This window comes from Anabrus simplex, chromosome 4, assembly GCF_040414725.1.
Source record: "Anabrus simplex isolate iqAnaSimp1 chromosome 4, ASM4041472v1, whole genome shotgun sequence".
Classification (NCBI taxonomy): Eukaryota; Metazoa; Arthropoda; class Insecta; order Orthoptera; family Tettigoniidae; genus Anabrus; species Anabrus simplex.
In genome coordinates, this window is record NC_090268.1 from 248,842,736 (window position 1) to 248,859,665 (window position 16,930).

The 16,930-nt window shown below is 36.7% G+C and overlaps 1 protein-coding gene across 1 annotated transcript in view; it reads right to left on the reverse strand.

The window, feature by feature from the left end:
• Window positions 1-268: 268 nt before the first annotated feature.
• LOC136872626 (uncharacterized) overlaps window positions 269-16,930 on the reverse strand; it is a 57,900-nt gene continuing 41,238 nt past the window's right edge. Inside the window, exon 3 of the mRNA XM_067146427.2 lies at window positions 269-931. Coding sequence (XP_067002528.2) covers window positions 713-931 — 219 coding nt within the window. The 3' untranslated portion in view covers window positions 269-712. The remainder of the gene's footprint in view (window positions 932-16,930) is intronic.

Below are 16,930 nucleotides of genomic sequence, written 5' to 3' on the forward strand. Positions count from 1 at the left end.
AATCTGATCGAGGTAAGGAGGAAACTGAACGCACCAAACCAGAGGAAAGATCCGGACCCAGGAGGCAGGACTGGTGAAGAAGCGACGCTGAACCAAGACATAATTTGTATCCTAGGAAGTGTCTGAAAGAAATAAAAAATGTATCAAATTATAGGGGGATAATTGACACAAGTTAAGGTTATGGGTATAACTAAAAATAATTTGGGGTGGGTTATGTATTTAAATGTAATCATGTGTATATATTTCATGTATTAGAGGTTGGGTTATATTTAATCGTTATAAATAATACCTGATGTGTTCAAAGATATTCAGGAAACTTCTGTTTATTTGTATGTTACTGAAAGCAAGTTAGGTTAAGGTTACATCGTGTTTATCACTTGTAAATAACTGACAGTGTTTCCCAAGTTTCTCAGGAATACCCAGAGTCAGTTTTTCAAGTAGCGAGCTATCGTAGATCAGTCATGCCATATTGATACTGCTTCGCAGATTGATTAGAAATTGGCGTGTTATTAGTGTTACTATATTTGTGTTAAGTGTAAATATACAGACAAACGTTGTAAGTGATGGTGGTGGTTATTAGTTTTAAGTACAACGCTGCATTATATTTCAGCAGCTATTAACTAAAATCCTTTTCCCTTAAGCGTCTAACTGCATGAGACATAGTACCATTTGTGGGTGCCAGTAACTGAGGTAATATCTTGAGTGTTCAACTTCAGGGTTTCGTGCGGTACACACCTACTGTTGATGCAAGCAGTGATTCTGGCAGTCTACTTAAATGAGTAGAAAAATCAGGAGCCATATTCAGTACTGCTATAGCTGAAAGTCTGGAGTTGAGCAAACCATTCTCTAGTCGTGTGCTGTGAACCACATCCATTACTACTCTCTTTGATCTGGGATCTAGGCCCTTTGGATCCAGCCGGTCAGCATAAGTCTGAAATGAAATTAATTTTAAATTAATTAAAATGAACTTTATAGTCTTGCATACCTTCAAAATAATTCAGTTTATTCTCCTAAGTAAATCTACAATTTACCGCCTTATGCTTTCCGCCATTTTATCGCAACACTGACATTTCTCAACTAATTTTAGTGGAGTCAACACTTAATGTGGATTTGACCCTGTTTTACAGCCGAATGCCATTCCTTTCACCAATCCTACTTGTAGAAATATATTCACTATTACATGTTTCCTTGATGGGTGTAGAATAATTAAGACTTTATGTAAAATAGTAAATACAAAGTCCTTTCTGAATAATCTATGGTACTTAGCAGGGTGTTAAATTTTGTTTATATCTCTTATGCAATGTCTGTAAACATGTAAATCTCAGTGACGAGTTGTGTTACGATGAACACAAACACTCAGTCCCCGAGTCAGAGAAGTTAACCAAACACTGTTACAATCCTCAACCAGGCTGGCAATTGATCCTGGGTGCTCACAAGCCAGGATGCTGACCATTCAGCCAGGGAACTGGACCTTCAGAATCAAAGATACAATAAAAATAGAAATGATGATGATCAAAGACAAGAGTTAGAAAGAAGACACAAAGAAACTCAAGAACGTCTTGATAGGTTTCTGAAGGAGCAACAGATACCTGAGATTCATTCTAAAAAAGGAGAAAATAGGAGTCAATATGAAGATCAAAAATAGATTGATAAATTATTAGGGTAATCTGAAGATTATCAGCAAGCTGATAGAAGTGATAAGTGTGAGAGGAGAAATGGTGGTTTTCCTAATGAACAAGGGAACAAGTACTCCAAATGACTAAATGAGATTACAGTGCCATATGATACTGAAACAAAGTTTATCATCAAGATTGAAGCATGGAATGTACAGGATGAAGATTTGCTTGAAGAACAAGAAAGGGAGGAGCCCATACGGAATACAAGAGGATTACCAATTATTCAAGTCAGGATTACTAATAGAGTTACTCATGTGCGTTAATTGATACTGGGGCGGAGAGCTCTGTTATATCTGAAGATCTTTATAATCAAATCAAGAGATATGACGATATCAAGATCTTACTAATTTAAAATCTTAGGTGAGAGGAATAATTCCTGAAAAGTCTGTGAAAAGCAAATTTCAGATACTGGCTACGATTATCATTGACAATATAGAGTTTGAACACATATTCATCATATTGGCTAATGTTCAATATAATATTGTTATCGGATTTGACTTTTTGAATAAATATAATGGAATTAGTGATTTTTCCAATGACATCATTTGCTTACATGATTAACTAGCACAGTATTTGGAATACCCACAGTTAGATGAAGTTCTACCGATAGATGATTATCAGAGCAACGAAAGGGAAAGTAACCGTGGTGAGTGCTATTGTAAATTACGTTAAAAGAATGTATAAATGGTTCAAAATTTCAATACTATTAAAATAAGAATAATGTAAGTTTACATTACTATTTCATTAAAACTGGTATCGGTTTCGACCAGTAATTTTGATCATCATCAGCCGATCACAAGTAAGTGTAAAACAATGCACAGATAAATAAATTGCGAAGTATAAAGAATTCTGTAGGTTGCGGTTAGTGATGCACTAAAATCTTTAGGGAGTACTGTGCGTTGAAATATAGGCAATCACAAATAAGATGCTCAGGTAAATATATGAAGTTTATATGATAATGTCAGATGCAGTTTATGAAGCACTATCACACAATGTTATGAAAAACTCTAAAATTAAATACGTATTCATCAGTTGCAGTTTATAAGGCAGTGTATCATTTTAAGGATCAGCACTGCGGGTCAATCATGAAGAAGTCATGGATCAATAACGTTAGTAAGACATACGCGTTAGAGAACACTGTATGGGAAGAAGTCCAGAATCAAATACGTAGCCAAATGTAGTACGGAGCAAATTCTAGACGAGTTCATTTGCAGTTTATGATGCACTGTATAATTTTAGGGACTAGTACTACCCGTCAATAGATCCAAAAATTATGAAGAAGTAGCCGATCAAGTACGCACATGTGCAATGTGCTTCTAAAAGTCTCTTAAGTTAGATGTGTTAGAGAGCACTGTGTGTGAAGAGGTCCAGATTCAAATACATATATAATTGTAGCACGGAGTAAATTATTGAAGAGTTCAACTGCAGTCCATGAGACACTGTATAATTTTATGAATAAGCACTGCTTGTCGATAGATCCAAAAATTTATGAAGAAAGTCGCAGATAAAATGTTTGTATCATCGTCGCCATAAGGCCTATCTGTGTCGGTGCGACGTTAAGCAACTAGCAAAAAAAAAATATATGTATTACTGAGCAAGTTCTTGAAAAGCAGATCGCACTGAGCTTCCAAAAGTTTCGTAAGTTAGATCAATGAAGTTATCAAAACAGATGATATAGAGAAAAACAATTATGAAGAGAAAAAATACTAAAAAGCGCAATATTGGAACAGTTGAGGAGCATAATGACATAGCATGAGATATCTTAAAGGTAAGAGTTGAGGTCGAACTTAGAATAGTTTAAAGTATAAATTTGAAAGTGAGAGTGCTCAAAATCATTAGAGATGTTAGAAAATGTAATTCTAATGGAAGAGGGGAAAAGAGGAATGTAATGAGGAAAGAAAAATTTGAAGCAGAAAAATAATGAATAAAATAAAGGGAAGAATAGAGAAATAAATGAGGAGGTGAGGTAGTTTAAGGTGGATCAGGAGGGTGGGTTATAGGACGTGGAAAATGTTGGTAGGAACTATATAAGAACTGGAATATTGAATTTGGTTATTTAAATTTAGCATTTTTGAAAAGCGGATAAGGAATTCGAATAAAATTGTAGGTTTTTCAGAAATGTCATTTAAATTCAAATTGGGGTTGAAGTATTGGTCAAGTTGAATAAAACGAGTTTCAGTAGTGTATAGAAGAAGGCCCTTGTTAATAACTTTAAGTATGTTTTATGTTTATCAATACTGGTGAAATTATTATTAGAAACTTGTATGTGTTGTCATATTGCAGAGAATCTGTTGTATTTATGACGTTGATGTATTCAGAGTATCTGATATAAAAGTTACGTCCTGTCTGCCATATACGAAGAACTACAGTTATTGCATTGGAATCTATACACACCGGTTTTAGAAGAAAACGTTAGATTTATTAATTGAAATAGAGTTGTATAATAAATCAAGATTTCCGTTATTGGTTCTAAAGGATATTTTCATGTTATGTTTTTTTAAGAAAGTTGGCGATTTTATGTGCTTTTGGGAGGAAGTAAAGGTGGAAAATGCAGTGGGTTTGGTTTTATCTTTTGTTAATGTGGTTCTAGGGCGGTGTTTGAATTTATTAATAATACAGTTTATGAAAGAGTTGTTAAAGCCATTTAAATTTGCAATAGTACGTATGGTGTTTAATTCATCATTTAAATATTTTTTAGACTTTGGATTGTTAAATGCACAAAAATTAGGGTGTTATAGGAAGCTCGTTTATATGCTTTTAGGTTATAGAATCTTGTCGGTTAGAGGTTGCCGTTTGAGTTGGTTTTCTGAAAAAAATAGTTAAAGAATAAGGATGTCGGGTAATAGATAAGTCAAGAAAATTAAATGTTTTATTATGTTCAGATTCATGGGTGATATTAGGGCCAATGTGGTTAAGAAGTAGAAGAGTGGAGTCAGCACTGGATGATACTTCATTTCAAATAACTATAGTGTCATTGACATACCTACCCCAAGATATTTGAGAAATTGTTATTATTATTATTGATATTTATATTTTCCAAGAAATCAAGATATATTTCAGCTAGGATGCCTAAAGTTGGTGGGACCATAGCTAGACCATCTTGTTGGTAAATGGTGTTATCGATGGTGAAAATGTTATTGTTGATTACCAATAAATTTTAATATGGACATGAAGTCTTTAATTCTTAATTTATTTAGATGACAATTTATTTAAGTTGTTATCAATTATGTTTCAAGCTAAGGGCTAGTACGTCAGTTTCTTGAACGGTACAATTCTTTTCTTCACATTGTCCAAATTATACAGAAACAATTGCACCATTACAAAAATATTTGTGTAAGAATAACCGCTTGAATAGGACGGAGGAGTGACAGAAACTTTTTCTTGCTATTAAGAAGATGATGGTGGGTGGACAATATAAAACTGAGCAATCCAAATTTTGATTGGACATTTTTCATCCAAACCGATGCTTCAAAAATAGGCATCAGTGCAGTACTTTATCAAGAGGATCCTGATACCAATACTAGGCATTATTTATCATTCATGAGTAGGAACCCATGAAATAAATTATACTACAACTGAAATTGAAGCTTACCGGGCGAGTTGGCCGTGCGCGTAGAGGCGCGCGGCTGTGAGCTTGCATCCGGGAGATAGTAGGTTCGAATCCCACTATCGGCAGCCCTGAAGATGGTTTTCCGTGGTTTCCCATTTTCATACCAGGCAAATGCTGGGGCTGTACCTTAATTAAGGCCACGGCCGCTTCCTTCCAACTCCTAGGCCTTTCCTATCCCATCGTCGCCATAAGACCTATCTGTGTCGGTGCGACGTAAAGCCCCTAGCAAAAACAAAAAAACAAATTGAAGCTTTAGCAATAGTTCAAGCACTAGAATACTGGAAAAGATAATTTTGAGATTTGAGATCATAGTGAAGACTGATCATCGAGCTTTATCATTCACCATGACAGACATTCTTAGCCGCAATCCGCAAGACGACGATCGTAGCTAACAGATTAATCAGATAAAATTGACACCAAATGCTCAAGAGCTACTACGAAGATTACGATATATACCACAAGCTCAGAAGAGAGATCCAGAATTGCGTGATATTATTCGACTGTTAGATGGGAGAATGACGCCACAAGATGCTAATAATAGTAATATGGAACGCATTTCAAGACCTTACTTATTGAAAAATGGAATATTATATAAATATTATACTGATAGGAATTGTACTAAATTACGTATCTTACTCCATGTAAATTTAGGATTGACATCATATGGCATGCACATAGAATCATTGGGTATTCGGGAGCAGAGAAGACATACGACTTAATATCAGAAAAATTTACTTGGAAAATGTTACGCCAAGATGTCTCTGAAACTATAAAAACTTGTGATGTTTGTCAGAGAACGAAACGTTTCCACTCATTGGTTCAGAGAGGATGATTACCTCGTTGTACTTCCTCTTAAAACAAAAATCACCACCACCACCACCTCATGAAATAATCAAACCTATTATACCATCTAAACTTAAGGAGATTTTTGCTTTAAACTTAAAGAGCTAAGAGGTATTTAGTAGTAGACATGGACATCTTTACTAAATAATATTGCATGTTGCTGCCGATTCAAAAGGCAAAGGCAAACAACATTCTGAAGAGACTTCGAGATAATATAATTCCAATTATGTGTCGGCCAGACTACGTCTTAACAGATCATGGATCTCAATTTACCAGCATTTAATTCGGGTCTGCTATGGAAAAACTAGACATCAGACATATTATGAATTCCAACAGACACCCGCAGGCAAATCCGGCTGAAGGATTAATGTCTGAAATTGCTAAGTATTGCATTATATTCTGTCCAAGACAGCATTGGAAATGGTTATTTTGCCAATAATTGAACATTGTGTAAATTCTACCGTTCTTGAATCAACAGGACAAATACCTAAGGTATTACATCTTCAACAAAAACCTAGAAGATCTTGTATTCCTCTAGACAAAGGTCCAAGGCATGAAGATTGAATTCAGAGGACAAGGGACAAACTAAGGCACCAAGCTGATAAAAGATTAAGACGGTATTGCAGTAGGAAATAAAATAGACCTTTGCGAGAAGGAGAACTTGTATTATTGAAAAAAAAACCGTTGTATCCAAACCTGAAGGTAGAGTCTACAGTAAATTTGCTAGATCGCATGTGGGACCAAATAGGATATTGGAAGACTTGGAGAATGGATCTTATTAATTAATACTTCGTAAATTTGAATGGAAGAGAAGGAGGAATTTATCATGCTTCTAATCTTAAACTTTACTATCAGCAAAGAAGTGGAAACGTCGCGGGAATGATTAACAGTAAATTTAAACATGTCTGATTAAAATTTAATCCGACGAAGGAGGCTATGTACCCGGATTGGTTACATGCATGAGTCCATCCAAATGTTTCAACCAATCAATACTGATCTGCATTTAGGGCAGTCGCCCAGGTGGCAGATTCCCTATCTGTTGCTTTCCTAGCCTTTTCCGAAATGATTTCAAAGAAATTGGAAGTTTATTGAACATCTCCCTTGGTAAGTTATTCCAATCCCTAACTCCCCTTCCTATAAATGAATATTTGCCCCAGTTTGTCCTCTTGAATTCCAACTTTATCTTCATATTGTGTTCTTTCCTACTTTTATAAACGCCATTCAAACCTATTCGTCTACTAATGTCATTCCACGCCATCTCTCCGCTGACAGCTCGGAACATACCACTCAGTCGAGCAGCTCTTCTTCTTTCTCTCAATTCTTCCCAACCCAAACATTGCAACATTTTTGTAACGCTACTCTTTTGTCGGAAATCACCCAGAACAATTCGAGCTGCTTTTCTTTGGATGTTTTCCAGTTCTTGAATCAGGTAATCCTGGTGAGGGTCCCATACACTGGAACCATACTCTAGTTGGGGTCTTACCAGAGACTTATATGCACTCTCCTTTACATCCTTACTACAACCCCTAAACACCCTCATAACCATGTGCAGAGATCGGTACCCTTTATTTACAATCCCATTTATGTGATTACCCCAATGAAGATCTTTCCTTATATTAACACCTAGATACTTACAATGATCCCCAAAAGGAACTTTCACCCCATCAACGCAGTAATTAAAACTGAGAGGACTTTTCCTATTTGTGAAACTCACAACCTGACTTTTAGCCCCGTTTATCAACATACCATTGCCTGCTGTCCATCTCACAACATTTTCGAGGTCACGTTGCAGTTGCTCACAATCTTGTAACTTATTTATCACTCTATAGAGAATAACATCATCCGCAAAAAGCCTTACCTCCGATTCCACTCCTTTACTCATATCATTTATATATATAAGAAAACATAAAGGTCCGATAACACTGCCCTGAGGAACTCCCCTCTCAACTATTACAGGGTCAGACAAAGCTTCACCTACTCTAACTCTCTGAGATCTATTTTCTAGAAATATAGCAACCCATTCAGTCACTCTTTTGTCTAGTCCAATTGCACTCATTTTTGCCAGTAGTCTCCCATGATCCACCCTATCAAATGCTTTAGACATCTCAATCGCGATGCAGTCCATTTGACCTCCAGAATCCAAGATATCTGCTATATCTTGCTGGAATCCTACAAGTTGAGCTTCAGTGGAATAACCTTCCCTAAAACCGAATTGCCTTCTATCGAACCAGTTATTAATTTCACAAACATGTCTAATATAATCAGAAAGAATGCCTTCCCAAAGCTTACATACAATGCATGTCAAACTTACTGGCCTGTAATTTTCAGCCTTATGTCTATCACCCTTTCCTTTATACACAGGGGCTACTATAGTAACTCTCCATTCATCTGGTATAGCTCCTTCAACCAAACAATAATCAAATAAGTACTTCAGATATGGTACTATATTCCAACCCATTGTCTTTAGTATATCCCCAGAAATGTGATCAATTCCAGCCGCTTTTCTAGTTTTCAACTTTTGTATATTATTGTAAATGTCATTGTTATCATATGTAAATTTTATTACTTCTTTGGCCTTAGTCTCTTCCTCTATCTCGACATTATCCTTGTAACCAACAATCTTTACATACTGCTGACTGAATACTTCTGCCTTTTGAAGATCCTCACATACACACTCCCCTTGTTCATTAATTATTCCTGGAATGTCCTTCTTGGAACCTGTTTCTGCCTTAAAATACCTATACATACCCTTCCATTTTTCACTAAAATTTGTATGACTGCCAATTATGCTTGCCATCATGTTATCCTTAGCTGCCTTCTTTGCTAGGTTCAATTTTCTAGTAAGTTCCTTCAATTTCTCCTTACTTTCACAGCCATTTCTAACTCTATTTCTTTCCAGTCTGCACCTCCTTCTTAGTCTCTTTATTTCTCTATTGTAATAAGGTGGGTCTTTACCATTCCTTACCACCCTTAAAGGTACAAACCTGTTTTCGCTTTCCTCAACAATTTCTTTAAACCCATCCCAGAGTATGTTTACATTTTTATTTACCGTTTTCCACCGATCATAGTTACTTTTTAGAAACTGCCTCATACCTGCTTTATCAGCCATATGGTACTGCCTAACAGTCCTACTTTTAAGACCTTCCTTTCTATCGCATTTATTTTTAACTACCACAAAAACAGCTTCATGATCACTAATACCATCTATTACTTCAGTTTCCCTATAGAGCTCATCTGGTTTTATCAGCACCACATCCAGGATATTTTTCCCTCTGGTTTGTTGCATCACTTTCTGAATCAGCTGTCCTTCCCATGTTAACTTATTTGCCATTTGTTGGTCATGCTTCCTGTCGTTCGCATTTCCTTCCCAATTTTTCATCTGGCAAATTCAGATCTCCCGCTACAATCACATTTCTTTCCATGTCGTTTCCCACATAGCTGACTATCCTATCAAATAATTCCGAATCCGCATCAGTGCTACCCTTTCCCGATCTGTACACTCCAAATATATCAAGTTGCCTATTATCTTTAGAAATGAGCCTTACACCTAGAATTTCATATGTCTCATCTTTAACTTTTTCGTAGCTTACAAATTCTTCTTTCACCAGAATGAAAACTCCCCCTCCCACCTTTCCTATCCTATCTCTACGATACACACTCCAGTGCCGTGAGAAAATTTCTGCATCCATTATATCATTTCTAAGCCATGATTAAACTTCTATTACAATATCTGGTAAATATATATCTATTAAATTACTTAATTCTATTCCTTTCTTTACAATACTTCTACAGTTCAACACTAACAATTTTATGTCATCCCTACTTGATTTTCAGTTCCCTGTTCCCTTATCACCGCTCCCTAGACCATCCCGTTTCCCTGAATGTACCTCCCTATTACCCTTCCAAACAATTTTCCTAACTTATACGTACCACTGCGGTTTAAATGAAGGCCATCCGAGCGCAGATCCCTATCTCCTACCCACCCATTAGGATCTAGAAATTTCACTCCCAGTTTCCCACATACCCACTCCATAGTCTCATTTAAATCCCCAATCACCCTCCAGTCAGTATCCCTCCTACACAGTATTCCACTAATAACAATCTCTGCGTAAACTTCACCCGTGCTGCATTTACCAGATCCCACACATCTCCAACTATGTTGGTACTTATATCAGCTTGCCTTACGTTGTTGGTACCAACGTGAAACACTACCACCTTCTCCTTCCCCTCCTCCCTCTTTTCTACTTTCCTCAACATCTGCCTCAACCTAATTCCTGGTTAACATTCTACCCTGGTTCCCTTTCCTCCACACACTTTCCCCACGTGTCTAACGATGGAATCCCCCATGACCAGAGCCTCAACCCTACCCACCTCATTTGATCCCCTCCCCTCCTGGTCAGCCCTATCTTTGCTGATAGCTGCAGAAGCTACTTCCTCCTCCCTTTTCTCCTTCCCATGACCCTGTTCCACCTGTCTTTTCCTATCCTCTACTCTACATTTCCCTTTCCTACCTTTTCCCTTCCTCCTACTTCCATGCATCTCAGCAACAGTTCCCTGTCCCTCATCTTCCCTCTGTTGTTCTACCTGGAGTGACTCGTACCGATTTCGCACAGACACCTGTCCTGAATTCTGATCCTGAATAGAGCCCTTGGCCTGCAATCTCCTTCCCCTTAGAACATTAGACCACCTGTCTTCTACAACTCCTCCCGTTCCTTCCCCTCTCTCTTGTACACCTACTATAACCTGTACATTGTTTGAGGGAGTCCTATCTTCTGTGAGAATCCTAATTATCTCCCTCAAACTTTCCAACTCCTCCCTCATACCCCTCAATGCCTCACCACACCCACAATAAGTACACTCGCGCTCCTTAGCCATTCTTTACGGAGGGATATATTGTCTGGGATAGTACACAACAATAAGGTAATTAATATACGACTAGACTACAATACTACTTAGTCGTGCTCTATTTTGTAAAATCCTACAACCCCTAACAGGATAAAAACTGCTGTTAATTACTGAATATCGAAAGTAATAGCCTACACAAGAACTACACAATTCCAAACTGCAATTAAGCCTATCCTAATTTCAACAATATTTTAGTGAGAGTTTCTACGGATACCTCTACTACACCAGTACTACAGAAATATTTTACAATAATAAAATAAGCACACTAAATTCTAATAGGATATTACTCGTATACTACTGTACAGTACACTACAGTAATTTTTAAACTACTTTCAGACGTATCCTAATTACGATACCAGTACCGTACCGTATGTCACTACTAAGCACAACAGAAATGAAATTTGCAAGAACTACTGTACTCAAAGATTACCAACGAAGCTAAATGCTTAGACAAATTATTATTAATATTAGGGTCTAATAGATACACACGAAAGATAACACACGAATATAGCAGGCAAGATGCAGCACTATCTAAATGTACTGTATCTATACTACAATGTATCTACACTACACTACACTACACTGCGTTTGGTTAAATGCTTAAGTATGAAAAGGATTGCTGTACACGAAGAAAAACACGAATATAACTGGCAAGATACTGTCTAATATATTATACCTTATCTTCACTACAATTCTACTGAAATGTGGTTATGTGATTATTACAGCTGGTGGATTACTATTATTTTCCCTACTCCACGGGACAGAGAAAAAAAAAGTGTCCTTAATTAGGCCTACTGAAAAATACGAGGTTGTCTACAATAATTTCTCAAATATTTCTGTCAAAACTACTACTACTACTCCAGGGACTTGAACTGCAATTACTGGGATATATGAACTTTATTATTATTAGCTAACCGCTCATAAATACTGAAAGATCGAGGGAGCGAAATATAAATTACGGATACTAACTACCTACTCAGAAGTACAAATGAATGGAATACAAGGTCAGCTGATTTTTATTTATATTTACTTGACTATACTACACCCTTTGTTCACGACTGTAGCCAACAATGCAATATTTGAATATGAGGAGCGACAATAATCATTAACAGTACGACTGTTATCTATTACCGTGTAATCTCTTTAACTTCTTTTTAAATGGAAGTTTACAGGCGTATCGTGTTTTTTAATGTAGTAAATTATTACCTTCGCGATAGTTTGAACGTATATCTATACGAAATACCGAAGAAGTTGCTGCAGAAGTTACGGTACTATTCCTTATGATAATCTGCCTTTGTAAGTACAACCAACGAACCTACAGATATTTACAAATATTTTTAAAGTTAATATTGTTACCTAAAGTATTACCTAAACCTAAATTCGAAACAAGGTGCACCTAGCTAGCCTACTTAACCTAGAAAACGTAATTTACTGAAGACCAACTGAATTACTTGTTACAAAATTTAAATAATTATTACTACTCCCAATTTCAACCAACAAGCACTAAACACCACTATATAAACAGCACTAAATGAATCAGATATACACAAAATTAAGATATTTCAATAGGTTTTCACTACTTTATCACTACAATAATGCAAGAGCTCTCTCAACAGCCAACCGTTCTCAAGCGCATCCTAGACTGGCGCATGTGGGCTATCTTCTCTCTTTGTTCTTTGGACCACGTGGTGATACTCGGAAGTGGTACATCTTTCCACCCGACATCTTTGATCAACATGGAGGAAATTAAACGGCCGCCGAGAAGAACTTTGTTGTCTTTTATGTCTGGAACATCGTCTTTTCTATACAAAAGTAATGCCTGTACGTTGTCAGTTATGTTTTTATCATTATGGAATATCGTCTCTACAACGACGAAGTATCTGTATTTTATTAATCATTCAAAGTCTCGAGAAGGTTACGTTATGGAATATCGTCTTTACAACACGAAGTATAGTATGCGCACTTTTTAGTGATAGATTTTTGTACTCGGAGAAGTAAGAAGGGTTCCGTTAATACTGCCAACTGAATGGAAATGAAATCTGAATTGAATCGATAATATGATCGATCGATATGAATTTTATAAACCTTTATTATTTTAAGCAAACAACTGTGTCACACACACACAATATATAATACTATATAACATTTCCCGTTGCGAAACGTGTTCCTAGCATCAATTGTATAGTTTGGCTTTGCTGTGTAAACAACAACAGTACGAGTACTTAAAGTGTACGCCAGATGGCGCACAGCGATGATAAGCGATTCTTAGTTTGTGTTTCAAAGGTTGCCAATACGAATCTCGAAGATAACCGAAGTCGACCTCTTCAGCACTAGGGTATAAATCTATCACTAAAAAGTGCACAGATAGTATATATACGTAGTTAGATGCTAGAAACCTCGAGAAGGCTGTCGTAATGAAGTCAGGTAAAATTAAAGATGTGTTTACGAACTCTAATGTATTCGAGATAGCAGTGTATATCACGTCGAATTGGACACTTGGATTGTGAACAATTACACACGCTAATGCAAGCATGCATACTTTCGGTAGTGTTAATGTGCTGAAGCAAGTGTTAAATGGTTTAAATTGAACAGTGATTGAAAAGTTTTTCTTGTGCAAAGTGTGACATATGCACGTCAATTACTGACAGGTCGTGAAGTTACGTTTTCCTTTTATGTGGTTCATCATGTTGAACATGTGTGCGCTTGAACATGCATAGTTGTAATGCAAAGAGGACAGCCGATACAATTAATTAATTTAATGAAGCGGTTATCTTGTGTTAAGGCAATTATTAACTTTAAAATTTATGTTACTCGTGAGGTTAGACATTGATCAAGTTAGAAGTTGGCGTCTTTGAAAGAAAAGAGTGAAATGTAATTCTTTAAATTTGATCTCATCACGGCACGAGTTCATCTTATGACTTGCAAGATTTATGACATCCGCATTTGGATTTGAGATGAATAGGAGTTCGAGGAGAACCAACCAACCAGCAACGGCCTTTTACAAACCCATGATGGAAGATTAAGTCATGGAGGGGAGCTGAAGGGCAACTCATGTCGTGAAGGACTTCTACTAGCTATGATGTATGAATCTTGGAGACCGCCATGACCACATGTTGGGGGCAAAAGACCCAAAATGTGGGTTTGTTTCATTCTACGTATTGCTTTTCCTGAATTGAAATCATATCGGATTAATTTGCCACAAATTCCAGCATAACGTTTTAGTACATGATGACAGTGATGATTATTTTTTGTATAATTTGATCTAACTTATATTTTTTAAATTCTTTCACGAGTGTAAAATTTAGGTTCATAAATTTTTTGCAAAGTTCTCAATTGATGCGCTTTGGTGACAGTAAAATGTAAATTAAACTAAGCTTATTTTGACTGGTTAAGTAACATATAAATATATTTATGAAGTACATGAAGGAGTGATATCAGTAATTTAATCATGTTTGACCTGTTTTCATAAGGTGGCTATAAAGTAATAAATTATATAGTTTTTAAGTATTTGAATCAAACTGTAAAGAATCAAACTATCAAACTATAGGCATTTAAGTGACTGTGAGTGATAACAAAATGAAGAACTTAATGGATATTTGATAAAGAGGAATTGAAGTCACATTTAAATATAAAACATTGTTTTGTTATTCATTTGAAAGATAAAGGCAAGGTAAATGTATTAATCTACAACGTTTATGCCATAGTACAGATGTCTGTTATGTTCAGTACAACGCTGGAATTGTGATGCAATGTTATTTTTTCCAGATTTTTGCTTTTCATAATATATTTATATTCTTGTATGTTGTTATTTTCTTTCTCATTTAAATTATAACCCTCTCTTTGTGTATCTAGCCACCCTTTGCACCTATTATCCCATTTTAGCCCGTATCGACCCGAGATTTCATGCTTACCTATATTCGTAATCCCTTTTAGGGCACAACATATATAAATGATAAGAGTTATGATGTGGATCAGAGATAAGGCTTTTTGCGAATGCTGCTATTCTGTATGGAGTAATAAATAAGTTACAAGATTGTGAGAAACTGCAAACAGAATTCGACAATGTTGTGAGATGGACAGCAGGCACGTTGTGCGTTTCAGTTATTAGATTCTTCTTCTCAGTTTATATTACTGCGTTGAAGTGGTGATAATAATAGCGTATGGCCTCCGGAGATGCCTGGTGCAGGTATTTTTCTAGTAGACGGCCTGTTAAGCGACCTGCATGACTGTAAAGGTGAGGGTCCTACCTAGGATGATTTCTAATGTTGAATACGCCACACACACCCAGCCCCCGAGCCATTGGAATTAACCAATTAAGGTTAAAATCCCCACCTCGCCGGGAATCTAACCCGGCACACTCTGAACCGAAGGCCAGTACGCTGACCATTCAGCCAACGAGTCGGACCGTTGACGGAGTGAAAGTTCCTTATGGAGATTACTGTAACTACCTAGGTGTTAATATAAGGGAAGATCTTCATTGGGGTTGATACGAAAATTCCGTGGTTCCTAGAGGTGTAAGAAGGTGCTGGGGTGTATGGGTGGACAGGGAAATGAACAGAGAATAAGTTTAAGCACTAAATTATGAAATTATATTTCTTTCCTTTTTAAAAATTTGATAGATATTCTGAACAAACAACAATATAATTATGATGAGCTTGTCAGCTCGGGTGACAACAGCGGACTATGAGTCCAAAAATGAGGTACAATAGAGAAAATTATCGACACAATGGTTTACAAGCGATGAGCATTGTAGCTCTGAAGATACACTATTTTACAACAACATATTTGCTCCACTCACTTATATTCTAGGAGACTGAGCTCCGAAAGGTTACTGCAGTGCAGCCTCTAAGAGGCACAAGCTTCTTACAAAATTATTTCTTACAACTTTCGAAACAGTGTTTGCAGTCACTTCTGCTCAACAGTCTGTTACACACTCGTTTATAAATAATTACACTTTAAACCGGGGCAATGAGTGCCCATACTAAATGGCCTTAATATATAATTAAAAGGTTTAAGACGATCGGCCATGAACAAAATGTTAAGAGGCGAAACACATGCACTACTTTCTGAAAAACAACATCCTAAATGGGCTTATGGCCCGAAATTGCAGAGGCTATGCTTACAAAACGGAGGGGTGACTAGATGTGAAATATTAAGTACCAAAACAGTGAGAAGAATTTAGAGGTTTAGAAAATCTTTGTCAGCCCATACCAAGTTGAATGTGAATTAACAGAGGGTGAACAGTCTTTATTCCCTTAATTTACATATTTCCCAGTGGGGATTAGAACAGCGTCCTCAGACTTGCTGCAAATTTACATTTAAACAATAACTTAGAACTTTACATTAAGAAAATAAATTTGAAACCTTCCTCTCAAGTTATCTGCCTGGAGCTATCACATGTTAAGAAATTTCTGCAATACCTTGATTAGTTGGGCTTTTCGGACGACAGCAAGGCAGTCCCAGCCTCGCTATTACGCCGCGCACACACTAGACTTGAGTGACGGTGATCACAATAGGCCCTAAAGCGCCCAGCTTTTATAGCATCTGAGAGGGAAACGTTCCAGAACTCTCTTGAGATCAGCAGAATTTCTGTACACACCCCCAATTTTAATTGGCTAGAGAAAAATGCACAAAATTCCTGATTGGTTATTAACTTAAGGAAGAAAGAATCCATAGGAGTGTTGACAGCTTTAACATATAAAAAACAATCTACAAAAGCTTAAGTTTTACAAACATTGAAAATTGAAATTTCCCTTAAAATTAATTGTCCGCAATCCTGCCAGAGAGTGGCAGATAGGCCGATAGTAGTGACATCTAATGGTTGAAGGTCCAAGTATTTTGAGTTACATTAGTTCCGGATTCACCACACAGATGGCTTTAAGGTGCGGAGTTCAAC